Consider the following 27,982-nt stretch of genomic DNA (forward strand, 5'->3'; position numbering starts at 1 on the left):
TTTAAAATGACTAGCAGCCTTGGAAGTCAAACACTAAAATTTGCCCACATAGAAATAGATGCATCACTGCAAGCTTCCTTACACAGTCAGTATGTTAGTATGGAAACAATTGCTCTGAAGAATCTGAGAAAGAAAAAGCCATGATCAATAACGGATCAAGTGTTGGTACATCTTGTATCATTGGAGGAAGACAATGAAAGTGGCTGTGGAACCAGAGAGCAGCAAAAGGAATGAAAAGCAAAAAATAACCCCTGTTCCAATGACTTAAAGAGCAAGCAGTATGCTAACACAGCTTACACTGGCCATTTAATACAACTGTATATACAGTACTCAGAACACTCAACAGTCTCACTTTGGTCTGAAGTGTAACAGACCACCTGGGCACTCACAGATTCCAAGTGTAAAACATTTAATTACAAAACGTACCTCTTAGCAGATAGCTCTCTGACTGGTGAGCCTTTAAAGGGAATCTTTTCTCCAGAACATGATCCAAACTAGCTGGCTGGCTACCACTTTTTTCTTTGTTTCTAGGGCAAACAAAAATGCAAAGAAAAACATATCAATACATCCAATACTCTTAACATACACACCTAATTGCCAGGATATATCATAACCTGTGCAAGGATCATTAGCTTGCACTTGGGCAGCTCATAAGAATAAAAGCTACTTCATGCTGTTGTGGTAGCAATGAAATAGATTGTAATACGTGAATTCTGCAGGATTCATGAGGGTGTTTCTTGAATGTTGAGACTTTTTAATGGAACATTTGATTTGGACACTGAAATTAGGATCCTTTATCCTACACTTGGTATTTTTATTGCAGAAGTCAAATATGGAAAGAAAGACTTTTCTGGAGCAGCAGCAAGATTTTATTTTAATTCTTTGTCTTATACTAGTCAAGATTTGCCAAATCACTGAAGAACAAGTTGTACAGCTGTTATGTTTCCAGAGTCTACATTTGCTCTCGCTCTGTGGATTTGCTGATTTTTAGCAAAGGATTTTTTAGGCAATCACTCACACCTAGTCTTCCATCTAAAACCAAAGCGAAAATTCACATCACCTACAATGGGAGTTGATACAGCTACCTCATTTCCTTCCATAAGGACAGCAAATTTAAAGTACCTTAAAAGATTTCCTCTGGGTATGCTCTGCTCCGGGGATTGCATGCTGGATATACCAAGACTCAGCCTTTTTGCAGTTTCTGTTTTTCCTTCAGGGACACTTGGCTCTTTTTGTTGAACTGGAGTTATACCATACTTTTCTTCTAGACACCTGAGAGGGACAGTCCTGTTGATAGGCTGAAAAATAATTGCTCCACTCTGCTTTGATATTGGTGTGCGATTCCCAACGTAGTATCTAACTAAGCCAGGGATATTGTCAAAACTTTCCAGTTCAAACTGATACTGAACCCGGCAGTAGGCTTCATTGAGTCTTAGAACTGTTCTGTTGATTTTAAAATGCTGAGAGGTGTTTTTCCACTGACAGGTAAGAACAAAGTTCCCAGGGCTGGAGAGAGAATCCCTAATCAGAAAATCTCCATCTCTCTGAACTAGGCCTTCTGCCACCTTTGAGGAAAAAGAATTATACAAAAAAATACTGTCAGAATCAGAAAACAAGTAGTCAAACAACACATAGTACCAAAATATTCTGAAACATAGGACTGAATTTGGCTGCTCTGGGAGGACAAAGCCATAAATACAAAAGCAAAGCATGAGGTGTGGTAGAAGAATGATGTCTTCAATTCTGAAATTAAGAGCTTGTCCCACAGCAGAGATCTGGAGGGGCTTCTTGGAAAATGTCCAGCAGCCAGAATATGACCCACTTTTGCATATATATTTCTTATAGCTTGCTAATAGAAAATAAGGCATGAAGGGGAAGCGATGACTCAGGATTTTAGAGGTTAAAGCATCTGAAGAGACAGTCACACTGAAGTTTAGAAGCCATTACTACAGGACCCCAGAAATCGTCCTTTCATTATTACCTTAAGTGACAGAAGCTTTCATTTTTCATTCTTTGTGAATACTGCATAGTACTAGGAAGAGTCAGAGAAATCCTGTTTTCTGTTTTGAGTTAGTCTTTTCATGTGATAAACTACATATTTAACAGTTAATCTTAAGCGCAGTGTACGTGGCTGCTGTGCCTGCTGTCCTTGTTTAGGTGAAGGGCAGCAGGCAGCTCTGGTGAGAGCCGGGTATGCACAGAAGGGAGGCCCGCAGGGGGAGCTCCAGGTGCTCTGGGAAGCTAAGCTCCAATCCAACGACAACTTTAACATATTTCTAACTACGTTTGTAAGGCTCAAAATTAAGTTACTGCATAGATTTTGTGGTGGGGGTTTTTCCCTCCCCCAAATTCCAAGGGCAAGAAAGAAAATAAACAAGAATATTTTAACTTTGGTTAAGAATATTGAACCAAACTAATATCAGTGTCTGAACAATATATGGGGATAGTATTCTCATATAAAACCTAAATTCCATTTCCACCTTTATTCAGTGCTCATAAATCCTGAAATATCTGTATTTTCCACCAGTGTCTGCCCTGGATTCCTCCTCAGCCTCATTTTATGCCAAGCTGTGATAAATACCATCGCTTTCACACGAATAAGCATTATGTTTCTACTAAATTAATGCAGATATTAGAGATATGTATAGTACTTTAGTGCAATTCTGCTTGTCTATAAAAGCTCAAAGCATGTTTAGCAATGCAAAGACCACATACCTGCCGAGGAATACGTCCATGGTACCAGGCATGGCTACGCAAGTCTTCACTACTTAGCTGCAGTTCTTCCTCTAACTCCTTCTTCAGTTTTTCTGGGCTATTGTCCATAACTTGCCTCTCCCTAGAAAACTGCAATAAAAGATTAAAAGTTTCAACTGTGCCAAGTTTAGTGGTTAACATTTTACCTGGGTTATAACTTCCATCACATGATCTGCATTAGTCACTGGAATGCAGGTGCTGCTTTTTATCAGGCTGGCTTGGCTTTGCTCTCTAGATTGTATTTGCAAAATCTAGCATTCAATGAGATAACATGTGATTGTTATACACTGCACAGAACAAAGTGTTCTGTCCGTACACTAAGCTAATAATGACACACCTACAAAGTCACTTCTCTTACTTCCTCATCCCATTAAGAATTCTAACTATACCCAAATGCCCTGCTCTAATATTCTTCCTCCTGTTTAAACTTCTATTTTAAATACAGATTCTCTCCCTCCACCCCTTGAATTCATCCAATTAAGACCATTCCAAATGCATCAAGACAGGCTAACCTGGACATACATAGTTGTTCAATATTTCTGTTGCACCTGAAAACAGTTTGCCAAAGTAAATTTTCAACCTTAAAGAGTTTACTTCTAATGGTCATTAAATCTGTATGTCCAAGATATTCCCATCTTAAGGGGAAAAAGCTCTTGCTGCCCCTTAGCACAAAAAACCATGAGATCTGCTTGGAGTTATCTCCATCACCACTATACAACTACTGTAATATTTTCTGGAAAATTTCCATCTTCATCTCTTTTTGGAGTACAACTTCCATGCTGGACCACTCTGGCTCATTAGTCCTTCTTGCAGATGCAGTGTTGCTACCAAAGTAAGGTGCAATATCTTCTCTAGAGAGTTGTCATGCACTCTTTCATAAGCACTCAGTGGAGGGAAGTTCTTTGGACTTCCTTACATTCTCCAAGGGCTGGGGATTCCAGCCCACCTTTTCTGTTTTAAAGTTTCAAAAGCCTAAGATACCCAAGAGAAACAGGTTCATTGCAGGGAACATGTTCTACATTGATCAAAGAATCAGAGTACATTTTAAAAAAAAGGAGGGAGAGAGAGGGGGGCCTCCAGCTGGAGAGCATTCTAAAACACAACATTTTGCCCCAGTGCATAATGGTTTTTTTTCCTCTGCTCTGGATATGAGCCAAAGCTCACAGGTTCCCTTCACTGACACAATGATGTAAATATGCAATACATGCATTATTTACAAAAGAACTGGGAATGCTCACCCACCAATCCTATTCTTTCCATGAACACTGCTCTCTATAGCATTTTCTCCTTCACATTGAATACTCACAGCACCTAACCGTGGGAGCAGGTGGCATACATTTAGCACTTCTTTCAATAATCCTTCCTGCAATTTCAAGCAGACTGAATTACAACAGATTACTAGACAGCAGATTTTTGGTGGAATAACGCCAGAAGAGGCATCCTGGTGCCAAGACTATTAAAATACGCTGAGCGCCCAGAGAAATTCTGAGATAAATTCTCCTCTTCTCTCTGCTTTTCTCAGAGAAAACTAAGGCTTCTCTTAGATAAACACAAGTGAGTGTAGTAGCTTATAAAGGAAGGCAACAGATAAAAACAACCTGGTAAAGAATCACTTTTCACCTCAGTTTTGCTTCTGTGAACCGTAACAGGGTGTTATTTATCTATACAAATGTGGTTCAAAATAGACAATCATTTTCAACAAGGAGTAAATCCTTTGTGCTTTTGTACAGTCAAGGTCTTTCACCAACTCCTCCCAAGCTTTAAGAAGTCTGTTCAGGAACAAACCATGCCACAAAAAAAGACCTTCACTGCAAGGTCTGTTTCATAAAATCATGTACAACGTAAAGAGATTAAGTTAGTGGATGTAGAAGGAGTCATAGAAGAGGCTTACTGAGGACTCGAGTCCAAAAGCATATCAAAGTATCAAAACATAGTCAAGTAAGGCCAAAAATCCCCCCTCCACTCCAAACCTCTGTGACCTATCAGACTAACACAGCTATAGGACTAGTGGCACTTGCCTGCCGCCTTTATTTCCCAACTCAAATGACTGGGTACCCATTTGAAGCTGATTGACATTGATTCCAGAATTAAGTTAACCATTTTGCTGCCACATCTTACAGATCGATAGCAAGTATTAGGACATTTACATTAAGCTTAAGGTAGAGTGAAGAACACACAAATTGAGAGTAGACTTTTCAAGAGCATCTTTCCCCTGACCACGCAAGGAAGCGGCTGGAGAACTTTTAATGTTCCTGTGATACCATGTTATATTCCAGCCCTAAAGACGGTGGTTTGGGTATTACCAGACTTTGGGGATTAATCGCGAGTGTGCAGGTGAGAAGACTACACAGAGTTGCGCAGTCTTCAGATGAGACGATAAGGGCAGTTGTGTGGCAGGAAGAAATTGAGAAGGAGTTTGGGAAATTATGGATTGCAGCAGGAGGAGATAAAGAAAAGATATTATCTATTTGGGACCCAAAAGTGGTTATGGTAATATCAGATGTGATTGGTGGTGCAGAAGTTGTCTCAAAATGGGAGATGTCCGCTCCAAAAATCATCTTCCCAAGACCCTGTGATTGGAGAAAACAAGAATTCATAAACTGGACCAGGCTGCTATCCCAGGGCTGAGGGATTTCCAACTTTGAGAAGGGTAAGATCAGTAACAATTGGATTGAACATTATAGGGGCATTCCACACAGGAAGCTTATTACAGCATTGCAACTGCGAGCAAATGTCTACCCAACAAGAGAATTCCTGGCAAGGGGTAGGCAAGAGACTCAAATTAAAGCCTGTCGACACTGTCAAGCAGAGAATGAGACCTGTTCCCATATAATTTGATATTGTCCTGTGGTTCAGGACACTAGAATCAAAAGACATAATCAATTGTGCGAATTGTTGGTGGAAGAAGCCAAAAGAAAACAGTGGGTTATATTTCAAGAACCACTGCTAAAAGATTCTCAGAATGAATTATTTAAACCAGATTTAATATTTGTAAAAGGAGATCAAGCTATTGTGGTGGATGTCACCGTAAGATATGAAAGTAAAGAAACCTCGTTGGCGGAAGCAGCAACAGAAAAAGTGAGAAAATATCAACATCTCAGAAGTCAAGTGCGAGAACTGACGAATGCCGTTAATGTTAAATTTATGGGATTTCCTCTGGGTGCACGTGGGAAGTGGCATCAAAGCAATTATGAATTACTTGCAGAGTTGGGACTCTCAAATTCCCAACAGGACAAAGTGGCTCATCGTCTATCAAATCGAGCATTATTTACATCAGTGGACATTATACACGTGTTTGTAAGTCAAGCACGTTCTATTGTAAGATCTTGAAATTGTAATGTATCTGTACTGTGTATTGTAATGATTACTGCTTAATAAACTGTGAATAGAGTGTTGAGGGCCATCATCTAGGGTGGAACTAACCTGCTCACAACGGTTAGAGAGGGATTTTAGTATGTAGGGACGATATGGGACACAAAATCATGACGCGTCTTCTCTCTTAGTGAGAGATCTAAATTACCAAATTTGACTAAGGTGGACGGGCCACCTATACTTAACCCAGAAAAGGAACATGTATAATTTTATATGTGTTCGATAAATACCCCCTCCAAGCTAAACAACAGCATTCAGTTGTAATGGTGTACGAATCTTTTACATTCATAGCTGTGTATTTTGCTGACCTTCTGAAAGGAACTACTGCTTTTATGTGAACTGTATCTAAGTTTTTGAAAGATGCTTTTGACTGAATAGAGATCTTAAAAACCCCAGAACTACTGTACAAATTGTTACCATCATTCCAAAAGCATCTCACTGTATCTCAGTGGTAGGCAAAGCTACTGTAAATGGAACAGGCTATAGCATATAAACAAATTTGCTTAGGAGAGCTAGATTCTTGGCCAACAAAAAGAGCTATAGGTCTCTGTGTACAGATTAATTTAATCCATTGTATTGACACAAATTATCTTTAAAAAACAGGCTGATCAAGTTACAGATACACATGAATTACAAACAGCAGACAAACCTGGAATTTCTTCTGGTGGTTAAATGGATTTTTCACTACTTGAATGAATGTAATGAGACACATATAGCACTTGAATTACATCTAGCAATACAACAAGAAACACATTTAAGGAATCCAAACCAACTAAATTGTCAACATTCATGATTATTGGTTTGTTAAAAATCCTCTCCACCATGGTCTACCACACTGAGCATACTCTGATTGCCAGAGGTCAGACGTCTCTTGAGATGAAGCAAACAACCAACCCTTATACAACTCCAAACTTAGTGGAAGAACTCCTGCAGCTAGCACAAAATACACGGGGGGAGAACTGCCTATGTAAGCAAGTTCAGTAATAGCATGCCTTCCTGGACAGTTTTTTTGTTGGCTGAGACTCATTTCTTATACAACCTCTGTCCATTAAAAGAGAAGCGTGACTGATGAACTGTCTGTAATCATACCAGCCTATCCCTTTCTATGCTAAACCCAAGACCTCTGGTCCTGCAAGAATCTCTGAATACACTGAACTTCACATCATGCAAGTAAGGGCTTGAAAATCACTCCAGGCACAGCCTGCACAAGCACATTATTCTATAAATAAGGAACAGCATAATTAGCTATGGCAGTGGGCTTTCTTTCTTAAAAAAAGGTGACTTATTCCACAGAATGTGATGCAGATACTTCAGCCTCATTTCCCAATAGCACCCAAAAGTTAAAGGGCAGTAATGGTATGCTGTAAATTTGCACTAACTTCATCATGACAAACCTTCATTTAGTAGTATGTTCTCAGTTTATGCCTTTGTCTAAGACACTTTGTTGGCTCCTATCCAATGACAGCGAGAAACCTTAATTTACACTTACAGCTAGTGAAGTGGATGGTAAAAAGAAATTTTAAAAAAAATCTAGAGCAAAAATTAAAGACTTCAGATATTCTGCAACAAAACATGGTTGAAGCGACACGGGGAAGCTTCCAGTTTAAATTCTTTAAGACTTCCAGAAAGTAACAACCCTGTCAGAGATCCCTGAAATATAAAAGCAAATCAAGTCAGCAGAACTCTTTTCAAATACAAATGCTTTTCCTGACCTACAAAGAACTCCCCCTAAGTATGTGCTTTCCAGAACTCTTTGTTCACATTTTAGTTGCATTGTTTCCAGTCCTGGTGCTATTTTAAGATATTCCTGCCATGCTGAGTTTTTGTGAACAAGTCTTTAAAAGAAAAATACAAAACTATCTAGCAATACAATATTATCAACCTCCAGCAAAAGCCATCAATCCTACTTAGGTACTCAATGGAAACCCTAGAGAAACAAGAGTTTAGAAGAGGGGAAAAAAATTCTAATCAGTATAGTTATTTTAGTGTTATTAAAAAATGTCATGCAAGTTTATTATTTTTCACAAAGTATTTCTACTTCAGGGCCATTAAACTATAAGCAGACTGTGCTTACAGATGTAACAAGCTACCCTTGATGTCATATATTATGTTACATTTTTTCAGGCAAATATTAATCCAGTGTACCAAAACCTGGAAAATATCAAAGTTTAAGGAAATAAAACATCAAAATATGATCTTATTTAGGGTAAATTTTAAAAGGACTTGACCTACCACTATATGCTGTAACTAGGAAACTTGTGAACTTCAATAGAAATTTCTTGCAACAGTCTGTTGTTTGTGCATCCAAGGGGTTAGTTTCATTTGAGTGGCACTTTCCAAAGGAAACTCACTATATCAAACTCTTGTGTCAACCATCCTAGCTGAATTTATCACCTTACATTAGAATAAATTTTAATTATGCTGAATAATCTACTGTATGAGTTTGGTGGTAAACAAAATAGAAGCCCCACAGTTATTTCTGTTGCCTACTGGCAGTGGATTCTTTCTCCAGTTCCTATCTGCAATAACTCCAGTGAAGTACATGTACCAATGGAATATCAAAATAGCTGAGAGGAGAATCACACAGGTTTCTAAATATGTACCCAAAGCTGCATCTTATGTGTTCGAGCTTTCATGGCTTACCTCAGGTGTTATTAATTCCTCTCTAAGGTGATCAAGTGGGTTTTTTTTTCTTGTTTGCTTTTCGGGGATTTGTTTTAAACAGCTTCAATTATGAGGGAAAGACTTTTACTTTTTAGACACAGTTTGGAAGTGGTCCAAAATCTGTCATGCTAGATCATCTCCTTCAGTTCTGATAATGCAGAATTTCTTATCACCTCTCTTTGTATTCTTCTGGCAAAGTATTATTTACTTAAAGCACAGCCAAGGACTGTTACAGGTACATGACTAAAGGTGGCCACATTTCCATCCAATCTCAATTATTGCCTGGTGCTTTACATAGCTCTGCCAGCTGATATTTAAATTAGCCCAACAGGCAGCTTTGGAACCACCTGATTTCCTGTTGCCTTGACGGTTTCAAGAAAAAAAAAGAAAAAGAGATAATATTAGGGGTAAATGAGAACAGCTCTATGAAAACTGGAATGTGATCTGACTGAGGAAATAAGTCAAGCCAGTACCTTTCCTAAAATTTTAATACACATACTCTATGTATCTAAACCAAATCTATTACAGCTTTTTCCCAAATCCATCTTTTCTCCAACACTGGAGGGCTGCTGTGTTTGCTTATGTGCACCGTGAACTTTGAGCTACAGCTTTCTGACCTTGTAAAATCACTAGGTCCTACAGAATCTCCAAATAAATGAGGAGAGATAGGAGATACTTTGTGATTCAGCAAAAACTTAAATTTCATGCGATTTACATAGCTTTTAGCCAAGTGGATAATTTAACAGAAAGACCAATCAACAGAAAATGTGAAGGGGATGCTGGGGCAGGGACAGGAAATACCAAGAGGGAAGACAAAGATCTGAAAGGAGAAAGAAGAGAGGGGATGCACAGACACAGGACACTAAAAACATCTGGAAAAGTGAACAAGTAATGAAATTCTTCTATTTCCTAGCCACTAGAGAGCAATCAACTTGGTCATACAGAAAAGGAACATTTTATTGTCAAAGTTTTGATTCTGGATATACTTCACTGGCTGCAGAGAACTTTTAAGTCTCTAAGCCTGTGCTCTTGTGATCCTGATCAGACTGCCTGTCTGGCACTATCAATACAAGCGTTTAAAAATATACAGTTAGATCAATTTATAATATGTTTTAATTTTATTTCTAATGAGTATAATGTATTTAATTTCACTTAATTTCATTTCAACTCTTCTAATCGGTCGCTAAAACCAAGAGCCTCACACTAGGGATTTAAAAGAATACCTATGTGGACCTAGACTCTCCATCTTTGAAAACATTCTGGTCAGTCCTTATTTTCTCCTGTACAAAAAAATAGTATCACTGTCCAAGAACTTACAAAGTGACAAGAACACAGAGAGAGAGTTATTTCTGAAATAGTGTTTCTGAGAAAGAACTAATGGAGAAAAGCAAGTTTCTAAATTCAGGAAACCATTTTCTGATTAACTTGGACATTTTGAACTACAACTGTGGCAAACGTTCTTCACAGGGTCAGTTTTCTCCAACCTTACAGAGCGCACAAAGTTCACATAGGAGTCTAACAGCACTGTGTTAAGTAATGGGAAGTACAAAATGGGTGATAAAAGTCTCTTTGCACAGATTGATTGCCAACTTCTTCAGGATTTTATTTTTATTTTCTAGTGGCTTAATAGGTTGGTTGAGACATAGAGCAAATAATATATAAACTGACATAGAATGGTTTGGGTTGGAAGGGACCTTCAAGATCTAGTTCCAACCCTCCTGCCATGGGCAGGGACACCCTCCACTGGACCAGGCTGTGCAAAGCGCCATCCAACCTGGCCTTGAACACTTCCAGGGAGGGGGCATCCACAGCTTCTCTGGGCAACCTGTTCCAGTGCCTCATCACTCTCACACTAAAGAATTTCTTCGTAATGTCTAATCTCAATCTACCCTCCTTCACCTTAAGGCCATTTCCCCTTGTCCTATCACTCCATGCCCTTGTAAACAGTCCCTCTCCAGCTCTCCTGTACCCCCCTTTAGGTACTGGAAGGCTGCTCTAAGGTCTTGCCCGAGCCTTCTCTTCTCCCGGCTGAACAACCCCAACTCTCTCAGCCTGTCTTCACAGAAGAGGTGCTCCAGCCCTCTGATTATCTTTGTGGCCTCCTCTGGACTCGCTCCAACAGCTCCATGTCTTTCTTATTATGTTGGGGGCCCCAGAGCTGGACACAGTACTCCAGGTTGGGATCTCACAAGAGCAGAGTAGAGGGGGAGAATCACTTCCCTTGACCTACTGGTCATGCTTCTTTTGATGCAGCCCAAGATACAGAAGAGAAATCTTGAACAGGAGATATACAGGAGAGAAATCTTGAACTACTCAGATTAATACAGAAGAATGGCAATTTTGAAGCCACAACATTTCTGTCTGCTTGTTTAGGTAACAGGTGACAACTTTTGAGGTTACTGATGAAAAGATAACAAATCATCATGAAAACTTCCATCATGACTGAAACAGCTCTTTAAAATCAAATAAATTCCATCATGTGAATGTTCTCAGTTTGCCACTATGAACAATGTAACCTGCCTGAAATTCACAGAAAGGGGGCCATTTTTTAACAATAAGTGAGATATTTGTTTGGGAGGAGGAAAATAAAAAAAGGCTTTAAGTACCAAGTTCAGTCTAATGTTAACTAAAGGTAATGGGAAGACTTAATTCTAGCGGACTCTGCATCCATCTTCCACTACAACACTACACTGATAACAATTCCCTAATTTTCTAGGTGACCACATTCAGAGCTAGGAGGACAGCCTCATTTCTAGAATATGGATCCTGAGAAATCCTGAGTTTAGAGTTAGTCAAATCCTAATCTCCTCACTCAGTGACCCTGGGGATTTTGACTACCAAATGTAAAGGATTTTAAAATTTGTGGGTTTATGTTTTAATCTGAGAAATACCTAAATGAAAGGTATTAGCAAGAAGTTATAATGCATAAACATCTTCTGGAGAATGTTCCCATTCCTATCAAACAGGAATCACTTACAAAGCACCAGTGATCCCTATGCTATCTATATATTTATAATAGAGGGTATACTGCAGTGAAAGTTTGATGAACTGTATAAAATTACCATGAGAAATTGAAAAAAAGTTATAGTATAAGACTCATCAAAACTCAAACTCAGCAGCAAGACAATGGGAACTCAAAGTTCAGGGAGCTATACAAAATTTCATATCATTTTGATAAGTCAGTCTTTTCCTGTCTGGCCCTCTCCAACAACAACAAATGTAACATCAAAAAGGCATACTCATAATGCTGGGTGGTGATGACTTGTAAACTCACGTTATCAAATCCAACTGCCTCCACATGCACGCTGAAACTGGATACATGAAGCCTGAGGTGCCAGTGAAACAGATTTAGATCATCACATACTGAAGAAATATTAATTAAGATCTACTATCTATAAAAAAGTGTTTGCATTTCATCCAAGATAAGAAATGGCACTTGCAATAAGTAGCTGCTTATAAAAGGCTTCTTACGCATGCCACATTCATAGCATTAGTACATTACCCAGTAATGAGCTAGATCAACATGCTGGAAGTATTAGAACTTGGCAGTCCTTATAATTTGAGTGGCTTTCTCCTTTTGCACAGCTTCAGCTGAGGGTGAATCATAGCAGAGAATTAAGAATGAAAATACTTGAACTTCAAGGTCTTTCCCCCCAATCATGACAACCATACCAGACAGAACTTAAAAACCCTATTTTGTGGCAAAGTTAGATTTATTAATTTAGATCTTCTTATTTTTTAGGTCACAGTTTATCACTGATTTAGGCTTAATTCTTAACTTCCTAAAAACACAAAAATTCAGTAACAATATTTTGGCTTGGAAGTGGCATAAGTCACTATTTAGAATACTCTCTTCACTTTCTTATTTTAACCACAAACAGGAACCCCTTGCCTTGAAGTTTCCCCTTATTTTTCTCAAATGTAGAAGCTGACCTTAACTGTAAACAGCTATTAAAACCAAATGGGATTGTAAAAGGTACTGACACATCGTGACTGAAGAATGAGTTGATCCAAGTTCAGATCTTCTGCACTGATCATTATATTTTCTATTAATGTATGGGAAAACAAATGAAACATCTGCTATTGAGATCCTAATTTCATATGCTAAAATTAAGTATAGCAAAATGTGAGCGCTTAAGTGCTCTACTGTTTCCTGTGCTTTGATGGGATGCAATGAGGCATCTCTGAGCTTGGCCACACACTGTTTTCAATCAAATTGGACAACATAATTACAATGAATTTATCTCAGTGCAGCAAAACCGCTCAATCTCTCAGAGGTAGCTGCAGACTTCAGCATGCTTATTTATGGTTCAATTTGGTATTTCATTCCAAGTGCAATTACTATTAAAACTAAGAATTAATCTCATCTAATTGCACAAACTGATTTTGCTCAAAGTGGTATGTTTTCACAAATTAAGTAAGAAGACAATGACTTAAGGCTTAGGTGTTCATACAATACTAGGCACTTTGGCATTTCACAGAACGTACATCATTTGGCCCCAAGGTGCAGACCTTACTTGATTTGACCACCAGCTGTTTCTATACCTACAGCCACCTTCTCTTCAGCAATGCACCCCAGTTTCCTACCATCAGAAGTTCTTAAAATAGCAGTTCATCAGATTCAACTAATGCTATATCTGCATGCTGGAACACATGCATTCAAATCTATTTTAAATGCTGCAAATCTCTTTAAATAGAACCTTATTTTTGAAAGAGCTCAGCTGTAATTTGTTTCTACATAAAAGGTTTTATTTTTTACCCTCCATACAGCAAACAGTATTAATGTTTCAGTTTCTCTAGAGACTATATGGATTAGACTAAATGGAAAGCTGCCATGACAACACCACCGTTATTTTAGGTATTAGAAACTCATGCCAAGTTAAACAAAGGGCATGCATGGTCAAGAACAACGGTTTTATAACTGTTCTGACAGGCAACAATAAAACCCAGTGTAATTTTTAAAGTTTTAGAACAGAAGAGTTAAGCCTTATGCTTAAAATTGGAATGAAAATGAAAATTAATTACAGTGACAGGAAAGCATATTTAGCTCTCTATTCTGATGATAACTTCTGACATTTGTCCCAGTGAGAAAGAGAAGACAGTCTGATTAGAGCCACTTTTTCAGTGTGCCCAAAAGACTGAGCCCCACACCCCACTTTCAGGAACGGACAGTTAAAAGGGTAAGTCACTAGAGGAGAGAGAAGGGGGGCAACTGTTCCCAACTTTTAAGTGCCTCCATCAAAGTTTGAAAACTGACGGCCAGAAGATAGCAACTTTCACATCCTTCCTCATTGCAAGTGCTTCAGAAAAATCTATACACGTTACACAGTGACTTACAGAGCTGACACTTTATTATTCAAAGAACAATTCAAGTATGCATCTTAAATAAAAAGATTTAAAAGCTTAGGCATAGCTCACAGATCCTCAAAAGCAGTTAGATACCCCAACTGATTACAGTTCAGCTCTCAAGTCATTTAGACACCTCATAAGCATGGCTTGAAATGTTTATAAATGCTTTTTCTTTGCATATAGTACATATAGTGCATTTTTGCATAAAGTGAAAGATGTCCCTGCCCATGGCAGGAGGGTTGGACTATATGATCTTTAAAGGTTCCTTCCAACCCAAACCATTCTATGAGCATATGATTTTGTGTATTTTGTAATTCAAAACGTTCTAAAATATAAGGACAACTCCAGAATTGTCTGAAGTGTTTAAAAACTTAGCTGAAGTGTAAAAAAAACTTAGCTCCTGAGCACAATTGCCTATGTTTTCAGTAAGTAGGTGAAAAAGTTAGGGAACCAAGTGGTCTGATCAGTTAAATTCTGAAAGCTTGAAACTTTGCTAAAATTCTCTTCAGCAAGTCCCAAACCAGGGCATTTTAAACTTGGTGCTTAAACATAGTCAGCTTCAGGCTCATAAAACTGAAAATTGTTTAAGCTTCTCTCTGAGACAATGGTGAATTCTAAAGATGTTATTTAGAACACAACCATCATATAAAACCAAACACTTATGAACAAAAACTAAAGCATTACTGACTAGCACACTGTGTATTTACTGTTATTGAAAAAGGGCACCTACCTTGGCTCCGATAATAGACTTACGATGATAAAAGCAGCAAAGTGCTGCAATCAGCATTTGAAAAACATTATAATCCTTCGGCATTTTCAATTCTGCTGTTTGTAGTTCCTCAAGACTGAAGATAAACAATCACTACTAGCAGTTTTTCAGAGGTTTAGCAAGCTCTGTAGTATCACTTCTGCCTGCTAGACCTGCTACACCCCGCTACTCACATATGAGTTCAGGACACTTTCCACATCTGAAGCTGATACTATCAATTCAGTGGCCGCTGGCATGCTTGCTTCCAGCTTGCCATATAGAGTGCGCCAGAATCCTCATGTGATCTGTTTCACTCACCAGTGAAATCCTAGCTCCTCTATCTTGGTATTCCCTGGCTCAGAGATGTATTTAAGCCACTAGCTCAAGGCAAACTTCTCTTCTTGATGAGATACCATGCCTGACTGTCTCCCTGTGCTGATAAAGGCTTAGTCAGTTGCTCCAGCTCAATCATGCAATGTCTCTATCTGCATCATCAATAATATACACATAAAACGCATAAAAGAAAAAAACAAAGAGGAAAAGCAGTTGATTACTGTTTGACAACTGTTACTCTTCATACTCCAATAAGACTTATAGCCTTAGAGCTTAGGTAACCAGGGAAAATGATAAATCTGTTTATTTTTAATTAGAAAGCTTCTGGTAAGGAGTCCTTGGAAAAAATAGCAAGAAACCAACACTGTCAGCATGGTCAGTATTCGTGGTGCAACCAAGGTACCTTTAGTATTTAAAGCTTTCAGTGGACAGCTTTAGCTTGGCAATAGTCCCATGGGCATGTGCAAACTGCTAGAGAAAGAAAGAACTGAATTCAAGAACACCTCTGATTTGGCAAAGTAAAAATAAACACTAAAAAAATAAAAACCAGCAGCTTTATTTACCTCTGTGATTCTATTCCCTTGGACAGCATAGTCCATAGCTTACTGACCAGTAAACTACTCATCAGCAAAGAATCTGTCCTACGTACCTCAAGGCCCTCTCATGAATGAAGGCAAAAAAGGCAAGTAACTTCGCTAATTATAATAGCTGTTAGAGACAAGACCTTACCTCCATAGCAGCCCAGTTAACAAACTGGGTGAAAGGAAATAAAATGCACTGGATTGAGGGGTACAAGAAAGCCTGTAACACTTAAAAAAGAGAAACTTTTAAGAAATCAGTCATTTATAACTTGAATGGTACCAAAAAGTCACAGAAATCACATATATTTTAGATCTCAGATTAGGAATAAATTAGTCTGAAGGAGTGGTTAAAAGGAAGAGTTACTTGTCTTTTTCATCAGCAACAAATATATTCCATAATTAGTAGGGCACATATATTAAATGCTTATTGATGTCCTCAGGTATTACTTGCAAGGCAATACTTCTCAACTAATAATAGAGTACTTCCTTCCCACATTGACCGAAAAATGTGAAGCGCTCTCAGTGCCTGCATCAAGCAACGCAACTTGGCACTTAAACCAAGCAGCAGCACTGAGCAAAGAAAAGATATAAAGTGTGCATTGCCTTTCAAGGCAAGCGGGATGGACAGCCTATCCAAAAAGAAGTCTTGCTAACAAGGAAAAGGAAATGTGATGTGTAAAGTTCCCTTACATGTTTAACCACCTACGGTTTGCAGGTATGTAGCACCAAGTTAAGCACTAAAACCAATGTTCATAAAGCCAGTCAGACTACTTGGCCACTGTAGATCATAGAATCATAGAATGGTTTGGGTTGGAAGGGACCTTAAAGATCATCTAGTTCCAACCCCCCTGTTGCGGGCAGGGACACCCTCCACTAGACCACGTTGCCCAAATCCTCATCCATAGAATGGTTTGGGTTGGAAGGGATGTTATGCCTGTGACTTTTGAGAAAAGGAAGACTCCATAGGAATAAAAGATCAGAGCATTAAATGGACTGAAAAGTCATTACCCGGGCAAGAAAAAGGATGAAAGATTGGCTCAGAAATGAGGCTGAAAATAGGTGAATAGACTCTTCATTTCTTTGGAGATGAAGTCCTGCTATAGCTGGGGAGAGGAAATGCCTCTCCAAGTAGTATATGACAAACTAGACAATGAATGAGTAGATAAAATACAAGAATGTGAAAATATTCTCCTTTTCTAATCCAATTTACAGAAGAGGGGGAGAAATTACAAAAAGGGAAATGAAACTCAAGAATGCATCAGTTGAGGCATTTCTGCTTTATAATGGTGACAAGAAAGTATTAGTATCATTGCACAGTACACTAAGGTTTAATTTGGAATATCATGTACAGAAACTATTAAGACAAGTACCTCAAAATTATAGCAGATGACAAGAAGGGCTGTTAGGATGACTGATCTATTTTGGCAGCAGAAACCAACTAGTTTAGCAATGCAAAATAAGGTGGACCACTTTTGCTCTGAAAAGAATTAGAAGCAAACTCCAAACAAGAGTAGAGTTCTTTGGGGGGGGGGGGGGGGGTGGGGGTGGGAACGGACGACGAGACGACAGACACCCCAAAGGACAAGAAGTATTATGACCTAGTAATGAGTAAACCTACACTGGATTTTAGACAAAGGTTCTCAGTCATCACCAAGAATAAAAATCCCCGACTTTCCAAAAAATTAAGAGTTGGAGTAGCAGTTCTAATAGACTTCAACATGAAGCACTTTATAAAGAGAAAAAAACAACATCCAAGTCCCCATAGTAGCATGATACAGTACTTGTGACAACAGAGAGGATGCAGTATCCTTTAGGTACTTGTGTTTTCCTACTTTCTCAAGTTCTAGCTTGCAAATCCAACCATTATTAACTAACTCACTAGCTAACATAATACTTCTCCAGGCCTTGATAACTTTACACATACATTCAGGTCTTACAGAAAGACCTATTAGTTTTGTAACTTCATGTATTTTACCCAGGGATACTTACTGGTATAGTTCTGTTGGTCTAGTTTGAATGATGTAATTCTCAGTATGGTTCCTTCCCCAAAAACAAGTAGTAAAGACACAAGGGAGGCAATGAATGAAGTTTTTGCATATGAATCATCTTCCCAAACCTTTTCAACCGGACTTATATTTCCCCTCTTGTCTTTTTCCTACTGAGAGCAAAGGGATATAATGGGTGTATCTTCAACAGATTCCCTGGATTGTATGCACAATCTCCCCCTTGAATGGGAATAGCACAACTCAATCTGGAAAGTAAATTTGGCTTAATACGTAATCAATATGAGCGTGTCTATGTGTCATATGAAAGGCTTGTTACTAAGCAGCAGTGAAAAACGTTTAAGTGTTAAATCTGCAGCTCAACATGAACAGCAGGGCATAAATTACAAATGGTAATTGCCAGTTCCTTATTTCCTGTCTGCAATGGAGTAAGTAAAGAATTAAAAATTATGTGTGCTGTGAGAATGCTAGAAATAATGAACCTTAGAAAATAATACTGTACCATTTCATACAGCAGCTGCTGACACTTTTTATCAACAGTATAACTGTCAGGAAAGAGGGTGCTTTATTTAGATAGTGAATCTAATTTTTTTAAAACAAAAACTAATGGGATTTTTTTTTATTAAAGGTTAACATGACTTCTGCACATGTAGTTCAATGAATGGATGACACATTCTTAAGAGTCAGAATCAGAACCTTTGCACAACACTGTGATACAGCAGTATGAAAATAAAGACTACTGGACAGAATCTCTAAGAGTACCTGAGAAACCTCTGGGTGATAGTATGATAGTTCCTGCACTGCTGGCTATCACGGAGCTGTTTTCAGCCAGCATGATCAAGAACAGCCTTCAGGCTGCTCCAAATTACACTTCATATGTAGATAAGATTTACACTTGTAAATATTGACTCAGAGAAACAAAGGATGGTATAGTCACATTTTCACTTTCCTGTCCTGTGAATTTTTGCTGGTACTTTGGGTTCTTAGACTCTGCACATGAGAAATAAACCATCTGTTTCTTGCACCTTAGAAACATCAAATACAATTTTTCTGCTAAGTCAATCTATTTATGTATTTCTAATGCTCTCCAGCATCAACAGATCAACCATCAGCTTAATTTCTTTTTTTTCAAAGATTCTTGCCAAGAAACTTACAATATCTGATAAGCCCTTCATCTCTTTCTAAGGATGGTTGGCTAGAGTGGTTTTGATAACTAAGTTTATTAAGAAAGAATTTCTAAATTCATAGAATTCAAGGCCACATGAGTTTAAGGACACTCAATCAAATATTCTGTGTTGAGTTCCTTATAGTCCATCAGGAAGAGAAATTAAGGGGTCTCTGCTGACGCCATCTGTGTTAATACAAAGCCTCTAGAGTTATTTAGGGTGTTTGCATGGTCTGGTTTAAATTACGCTTACCTAGCACTGCATATTGGGACTGTTCCCCTGACACACCTAAACTGTGTCCAGCTCCACTCACAGCACACTGCATATGCAGGAGTTTGAAGCCTTCACCCTGGATAGCGTGAACCTGCTCTGGGGGAATCCTCTTAGGCTGCTTTAATTGTACAGGTCAAACAAGATAGAATGCAGGAATAATTTCTCTAGGGGGCGTTGGTTTCCTTTTCTCTCATCACAAAAAATAAAAATAATAATAATTAAAAAATTCTTTTGTTTCAAAGTTGTAAGTGGCTTGAGTAAAGCAACCAAACTCTGTAAAAACATAAACACTCAAAAACTCATAAGCAGTCTGGAGTTATCTACACAGTGTGCAGATCTACAAGAAGCTATTTTGAACCAAATACCACTTATGTTCAGGGAAGTGCTTATAATTCACACAGAGGATTATGATTTGTGATTTCATATTACAGAGAAATAATTTCAGACTAAATTAGATAAGGGAATTGTTGGCTTGCCACTGTTACTTAGTATTACATCAACAAATCATTTAAGCATTTAAATCAGTCTAACAATATTCAGTGAAATACATGTAATGCTTTAGCTTTCTCTCCACTAAATCAAAGTAAACAATCCAGGCAGAAAGTCAGCTGTAAATGAAAGAAGACATGATGCACCGTACAAAGGTCAACAACATAAATCTGATTTGATGCAGCTGCAACCAATCCAGAGCACACTGCTCAGTCACTGGATAATGACGTCACATGGAATACAGATACGTCCCGATTACATAGTGCATATGTGAGTGCCTATGGCTATAAAATATCACCTGTAAGGTTGTAATGAAGTACAATATGAATAAAATTTGAAAGAAAAACCCCAAAGAAAATCAAAGCATTTAAATCTTCAGATTGAAACATTCTTCATTTAATACATAAGACTTTTCTCTATAACTAGTTATTTGTTCTTTTTAATGTAACAAAAAGTCAGGAAACGGGGGACAACAACTGATAAAAAAAATTGTCCACACAAACAGTATCTTCACAATGCCCACTACTGTTTAGTCTTAGTACTTAGTCCTTCAGACATGGCCTGTCACCTCTAACAAAGTTCTGTTGGGGATGCCTCCAAATACAGGTAGTGCCCAACTGTTTACAGCTGAACACTTTTTAAAGTGCAGAATAAGCAGAAAAAAGGGGATGACAACACTGTCAGAAAGTTTTGCTTACTTTTATCTGTTCCTAACTCAGCTATCGGCACATAAAGTCCCACCACCCAGCTCATGTCCTACCATTCCTGTGTCAATTCTTAATAGAACTGACTCTTCTATAACCTCACTTCCTGCAGACTGTTGTTGCCGCAACTTCGGATCATAAGTCAATAGATACAGCTGCAACTGTAATTACACTTGTTTACACTGCACAGGCGTGGTACGGGAGAGGTCAGCATAATTTCTTCCTCCTCTCTATCACAGTTCCGTGAGGCAAAGTCAGAAATACACTGCAGTTGTACAGGAATAGTGAGAAAACAGAATTTTCATCTATTCAGTTTTCAATGCTGCTTGAAAAGATCTCTTTGAAAATCTGACTCTCATAAAAATCCAGGTTGGCAGCTACAAGAAATAAGTGCCGAACCTGCACTTATTATAAGTCAACCTACTTATGAGCTTCCTACTAGCTCCTAATTTGCACTTTAAGACATCCAAATACCTTTGAAAAAAATCTGATCTTTTATAATTAAAACATACAAACTTTAAAGTCATCTGGCAATAGGCCTGGTTTTCCTACTACCCATCTTCTTATTAAGAAGCCACCAGCTGGTTTTATTGATCCTACCAAAAACTAGGATACATATTCTTGAGCTCCATCTACTGTCTGCCAACCCATGTACAAACACGAAGCAATTTGGTAATGTCTCACCTGTCTTTCCTTCAATTTACTCCTTGTATTGGGAAAAAAAAAAAAAAAAAAACAACAGAAAAAAATATGAAAAGGCATGAATTTCCTTTTATTCAGAATTAGTTCACAACTTATGGCTCATATTTTCTTCTCTTTCCTGCTGACTTAGCTGTCATTAGTGTAACTTTAGCTTTGCTGGATGGTGTACAACAGCTCTCTCGTATATAAGAAGCTATTAACACAATCGCTAACACTAGATTTTTGTTTTGAAAGCCTCCAAACTAAAAAAAACACTTTAGTTTGAAAGCCTGTCAAACTAAAGTGTTTGTCTGAGATTTACATCTATTCCAAATATAATTCAAAGATTAAAAAATTCTGTTACTTTACCAGGGTAATGGAAGCATTTCAAAATCAGCTATTTATCTAAAACTCCTGAATACCCTAAAATACTTCCCTTTTATACAACATTTTACTAACAGAAGGATTTGAGGACATGGAGGCAAATGACCTCTGGGTATTCTAGATAGCCAGCATAACATTATACTCCCTCATTTGTACAGGTGCTTAGTTCCTAATAGTATCTGACATACAAAAATCTCAGACAAACCTCCTTTGACAGCACATGTTAATAGATGGCATCCCAACCGAAATGTACTAATGCTCCTTCTGCTGCCCTCTCCACAGGCCAAACTGTATCTAAACACTATGTCTCCAAAAAGGGGCAGATGTACAGACACACAATGTACCAGTCTTACTCTAATTATAATCTATAAACACAGCTCCAAGAGATTAAGAGCTTTACCTCCATAGGCTTTATCAGTAAGAGTACCCAAAATACTTAATAATAATCTGCCTTCCACAAGCCGTATACTCACTCCCCCTTGTGGCTCATATGCTTAAATACATTTAAAAATCGACCTCAGTAAGGCGTTGCTATGGAGTTAAATATTTTCATGTCCCGGTCAGCTGTTGCTATTAGTCCATCTTTAAAATTATGAAAAGGATCCAACAACATCAGTAACTATCATCTTTAAGGCATAGTTCCTGTGGAACAATACTGAAATCCCCAAATGAATGGAAAAATAAGTATTCCACATAAGAGAGAGCACTCAGCAACAGTTAAGATCAATACAAAAGATGGTAAATTATAGTCAGATCTCTGCTGTTAACAGTTTAAATATCTCACATGAAAAGGAGTAAAATTTCTCTGTGTGACACATATCTTTTATATATATCTACACACCTATTCATATATGTATATAAAAGCCTATTGTAAGCTGTAAGAATTCCAGCTGATGCCATCACACAGGCAGAAATATAGCTTTTTCTTCTGTGTCAATTGACACAAGTATTTGCACAGAAATTGAACCCAGAAAGAAAGACAAACTCACTTTACAAATAGATTAAATTTTATGCACTTTACTGCTTAGTCTCCACTCAAATCTTCAGATCCTTTTCACTCTGCATGGGGTTGCTCTTACCAAGATAGATACAATGTTCACTACAGATGAGTAGAAAAGAATTAGGCATGGCAATACTGTAATTCAGCACCTTCCTTTCTTCCCCACAGGTACGACTTTTGTGGGAAGTGGCAGGCTCTTTTTTGGCAAATGAGACAATACAGTGCCTACTGCAATGCAATGGAATGGGTCCAGGATTATACCTTGGCTTAATTCAGTACAGGAAAGCACTGTTTGTCAGAAATGAACAGTCACTTCAACAATCACAGTATCTGATAGAAGATACAATAACTGCAACAAAAAAGGATCACAAATGAAGGTGAACCAGACAATGTCTTAAAAGCACAAGCCACCCTTTTTTTTCTCCTTTCTTTGCTAAGTAAATGCATGTCACCGTTTACCAGTATTTCCTGTCACTGACACTGTCATTTTAACTTGGGGGTATTATCAATAGCAACGTATAACTGTCAGCATTTGAGAGCCATAGGCATTAATATTTTGGAGAAAAAGAGTAATTAATTAAATCCAAGTTTTACTTTAACAATCTTGTAAGAAGAATATTTCTTTGTACATCAAAACTTCTGTCCTATGTTTCTGATTCAGACCTTTCCAGCTTATGTTTCTCATCTGTGAATAAGGGTTGATAGTAGTTACTGATCACCTAACAAAGATATTGAAAAGATCAACAAAGTATCTACTGCCACTAGTATTACTCCCGGTGCCAAGGAAATTAGTGCAAGTTAATTTTATAGATAGTTTTCAACTCAAAGCTCAGTGCAATCTCAGTGCATGTATCAACTTTTGATGACTCCAGATCAGACAAAATGTAAGAGTTAATGAAGAATAATACAAAGAAGTAGAATACAGACATTAACAGGGTCAAATTCATGATAGGACACATGTAAGATTAACCTTTAGCAGGCAAATAGAGAGAATGCATGCTGCTCTAAGAATTATCAACATTTTAGATTTACCAAAGCACACTCAGCATTACAAAAGATGTTCCATGAGCAAAATACCCTAAATTCCATTTCAGCATCAGGAGAAGAGAATGCAAGAGCCATTGCTAAAAGACGTCACAATAAAGGCCAGAATAATTAGAAAGGGACTATCCACTTGACTGAATTCATATGAGGATTATCATTCACAAAGGAAAAAAAAAATCCCTCCCCACAGTATACTAAAAAACAAAACAAAACAAACCCAACAAACAAAAAACCAAACCAACCAAACAAAAAAAAACCCCAACCCACAACCTCCACCCCCACCCCCCACGCCACCCCCACCCCGATCTTAGAGCTAATCAGGTCATTCAGGAATTGGGGGCTGGAAAAAAACAAAAAGCCCCAAACAGTAACAGGCTAACTTGGGAATCTCTCCACTAGGAAAACATGAACTAGGACAGTAGACTGAAAAGTGCATTGTCTTGCAGAGCTGTAGAATCGTACTTCCTGCATATTTACTGCAAACACCAGCTTAGATTATACGTCACTTTGTACCCAAAAGATTACAGAACTGCTGACTCAACCATCTTTTCAGAGACTAGCCTGTTGGTCAAACAAAATTCAACATGAGAAAATACTGAAACTTGGGTGTAAGATTCCATCCCTAATTATGGACAACTATTAAATAAAACAAGTTTTCATTAAGTCTAAATAAATAGGGCAAGAGTCTCATAATGATTTCAGGGAATTAACTACCTGAGAACGGCTGAATTTCAACTATATATGTAACTCCTTAAGTCTTTTTTTAAATTTTCCTGGTTGCTGAAAGCTTTTAGGAATAATTGTCATATATACTTAAAGAAACAGTTGTCCCTTCTAAGTAAAGAAAGGGCACATGTTGTAAGAAACAGGCCTGGTATAAGGCTGAGGAAAAAATTCTACTACCCAAAACTTCACTACTACCAGAACAGGATTAAAAGTACAAGACAAGATGATTTGTCCAACTTACTGCAACAGCCGAAACTTATTCCACTAGAAAATTAAAACAAGGTAACAAAAAGAAGACAAATGGACACACACAAATAATCACCTGTATGTGCAAAAAAGATGATTTACATCACATTTTAGGAAAAACTTTTCCACAGTAACAATGAAGAGACTGTTAGACAAATCTAGATTGGGAGTTAGAAGAGATTATCTTGGAAGGCTACGGAATCTCTTTCGCTGGAGGTTTTGAAAAAATCAGAACATCTATTATAACAATCTCAGTGACACCCCAACAAAAAAATTTCTCAAGTTCCCTCTAGGACCTACTTCTATAACTTAACAGTGGGGAGGGGGGGAATCTTTCCCCCTCCTCCCCCCTTCTGTGCCTCTGAAGAGAAAAGCAGCCACCTCCCAACAGTCAGGCTACAGGCTCTTTTTATTACTACAAAAGTTACAATGAAATTATTATGAAAAATGTGATTCTAATAGCCGTAACTTGATTAAAAAAACCAAACTTATATTGTTTTTTCTCCAGCAGAGGGCACTGTATAACTAGCAACTACCCCTCGAACATCAAAACTGAATTCTCATTGTGAGACAGATAAATATATGTATTTAACATTAGATTAGCTTTACCAGGATCTTATCTTTCTGAATTATACAGCTTGTAAAAAAGAGGCAACTGCTGTGGAGTGATGTTTGTTAAGCTTCGGTTCCTGCTAAAAAATATGGAAAAAAGGTCAATAACTGAAACATCACTGATGCCAATGATGATCTTTGAGTTGGATGTCAAATCTGTAATGACAAAGAGAGATGTGTAAAGTCAAATTCAGCTGTATGGGCATACTCCTTTTCTCCTCAACAAAATACATTCCATCTGATAATTCCACCTCCTGTGATACTGTTGCCCTTGCTGCAGTTGCAAAATGGGGGGAAAAAAACCCCAGCGCTACAGATTCAAAAAGAACCTCCTGATCATTTGGTGCCTTAGTGTCAGACATTCCTCCAAGCTCAGATACTGAATGTATGGTGCTCTCAGACAACGCAGAAACCCAGCAAACTTTTTGCTCACAAGTCACAACTCGCATCTCAACAGGCAAGTCTCCACAGGAGAGTCATACACAGCAGCTCATGAGCAGATACACTGTAGTTGGCTGCTTTTCCAGAGGGGTGGGGGTTTCTCTAATATATTTCCATGTCTACAAAAGGCTCCTTGCAATGGAATTTCAATGTCATCAGGAAGAATTCTTTCCCAAACTGTGACTGCTTGTCATGCTGACAGATTTTTTTCCTAAACTTTCCCAAATGTACATACGCACATACAAACTTCATTTTGGATAGTATTCTTACCATGTGATTGGCATCCGCAACATTATGAATTTGTGCAATTGACTATATAAACTGTGCATCAATAAACCTCATCACCTGATCAAAGCTCCCTGAAGTTGAATTAAACCCACAAAATACTGTCCTATCTTGCAAAGCTGCACATAATGACCAAGACATTGGAATGTCATCAAAATTTTATTTTCAGTTGCACTCACAAATTCCACCACAAATGGCAATAATTGTTATGACAATTTGCTTTCTAACAAAATCAAGGAAGAGCAAAAGTAGGGAAAAAAAGAACACTAAGATAAACAAGAGTCCTTCAGTAGAACTTCACAAGGGAATAATATTTTTCTGCAGTTGTCTAACTTCCTTAGACTAGTGACAGCTTTTTCAAGTCTGTATCTAAATATAAACTGAATCTAAATATAAACTTCCCTCATGACCATGCTGAGCCAACAATCAGTCACAAATTTTGTAATTTTTCTGCTAATGGATTAAAATACAACTCCAAAACCGCAGGCCATAATAATACTCATCAACTCATCACTGATAAGTATTTCTGTAATTATTAGGACTATTTGCACAGGAAATGTTCAAAAGGTTTCCATGAAAAGAGGAGAGAAATTTGCTTTTCTTTCTTTCCATCCTGATACAGCCTTAATGATTACAGCACAGATTTCTGTTAAAAGATCCTGAAGTATTTATAGTGAATAGGAATGGGACAGAAAGCTATCTTCAGTTCACATGAATCTGATCAAAAAGACTTACAAGAAGCTCCCTGACACACTCAAAGCTGCCAACACTTGATCTTTTCTCCCTGCAGGAGTCTGTTTTGTGGATGTACAGACTCAGGGTGTGGGAAGAACCTGCTGAGACTACCAATGGATCTATTATTTGGCTCATAAAACTTGTAAAAATCTCACAGAATGTACAACGTGCTATTGTGTCTGTAAATCTCTTTCATGACTTGGTTAGCAGCCTTACTCAAAGCAGTCTGGCTTGTTGTCTCTTCTACCGTAAAAGGGTTTTTGAAAGAGCCATTTAACTGTGACCATGGTTTCAGCAATACTGTGAAGACAAAGGAAGGGTTGAAGCCATAGGGACACTTCAGTATTCAGACTCCAGCAAATCAGTACTACTTTTTTTTTCTCCTTAGAACTTGCTTTTGCATAATTAGCTCTCTTTATATACTGAATGAACTAATACATTAATATTCAAGATGCAGGAAACTGCCATTTGAGAGCTGTAATTTACATTCAAGTATTAAAAACCATAATACACCTTTACAGGGTAAAAAAACAACTTCAGAGGATTAATTTTATAATCAGCGCTTCCTGTCTTGTATCTTGAACAGAATAAAACAGGAGAAAAAACCAATTTATTTTGCCTCTCCTCTGCCCAGAATATTTCTAAATACAAGGAATTATTTACATTACTTTTAGTCACCAGATACTACCAGGGAAAGGTTTGTATAAAAAGCAAATTGATATAGTCAGCTTCTAAGTTTACCATCAACCTCTCTGCCCTATACAGCAACACCTGTAGTCACTATTGCCACAATAAACACTATGATATTCTTTTCACTGTGAAACACAGCACACTGAATCAAAAAAATAACCATGTTACTTTTCCTTATACCTGAATGAATTCTCCACATTCTATTTACAATAGAGTCCAATTCTGAAGAGATGTTGATCACTCCCCAGCAGGAGCACACTCTGAACAAGTATTCGTTATCTTTCTTACAGGACTCAAGAAACTCAAGTCGCATGTATGCATCACTGCAGAAACAGTGCTAATTTGCAATTGTGAAGTTGCAGGGTCAGCTCTGTGCCCAGCTTCCTCTTTTTATATAACTTCTTAAATCTAGCTATTTTAAAACTGCCTTGCTTAAATCGAGCCCTTGCTCATTTGGTGTAGGTGGAGGTCCTAAGTGAGGCTGGTCTGGATACTTAAGGCCAATTAGTGCCCTCAGGGCCCTGACGTAGTACACTTTGCTTGGGACTGTAACTCTTGGGTAAAACCACCAGCAGCCAGACTACCCTAATAAAACTTAAATTTGTGCCATGTACTATGTTCAAGATAAAACATTTTTTTACAAGGCAAATTAATCCAAAGTCTCTCTTCTCTTTACAGCAAGATGAGAGAAACAAGAATCGG

The 27,982-nt window shown here is 37.9% G+C and overlaps 1 protein-coding gene across 4 annotated transcripts in view; it reads right to left on the reverse strand.

Moving 5' to 3' along the window:
* Window positions 1-27,982, reverse strand: part of BCAR3 (BCAR3 adaptor protein, NSP family member) — a 61,567-nt gene that overhangs the window by 9,393 nt on the left and 24,192 nt on the right. For 3 of the 4 annotated variants that reach the window (XM_075759941.1, XM_075759942.1, XM_075759945.1), the window contains 3 exons: window positions 2,716-2,844; window positions 1,123-1,565; window positions 427-527 (listed from right to left, as the gene is read on the reverse strand). In XM_075759941.1, the coding sequence (XP_075616056.1) occupies window positions 427-527; window positions 1,123-1,565; window positions 2,716-2,844 (673 nt within the window). Of the gene's footprint in view, window positions 1-426; window positions 528-1,122; window positions 1,566-2,715; window positions 2,845-14,869; window positions 15,035-27,982 lie in introns of those variants that run through there. The other variant, XM_075759943.1, reaches the window with a different exon arrangement.

Source organism: Balearica regulorum, chromosome 8 (genome assembly GCF_011004875.1).
Source record: "Balearica regulorum gibbericeps isolate bBalReg1 chromosome 8, bBalReg1.pri, whole genome shotgun sequence".
Classification (NCBI taxonomy): domain Eukaryota; kingdom Metazoa; phylum Chordata; class Aves; order Gruiformes; family Gruidae; genus Balearica; species Balearica regulorum.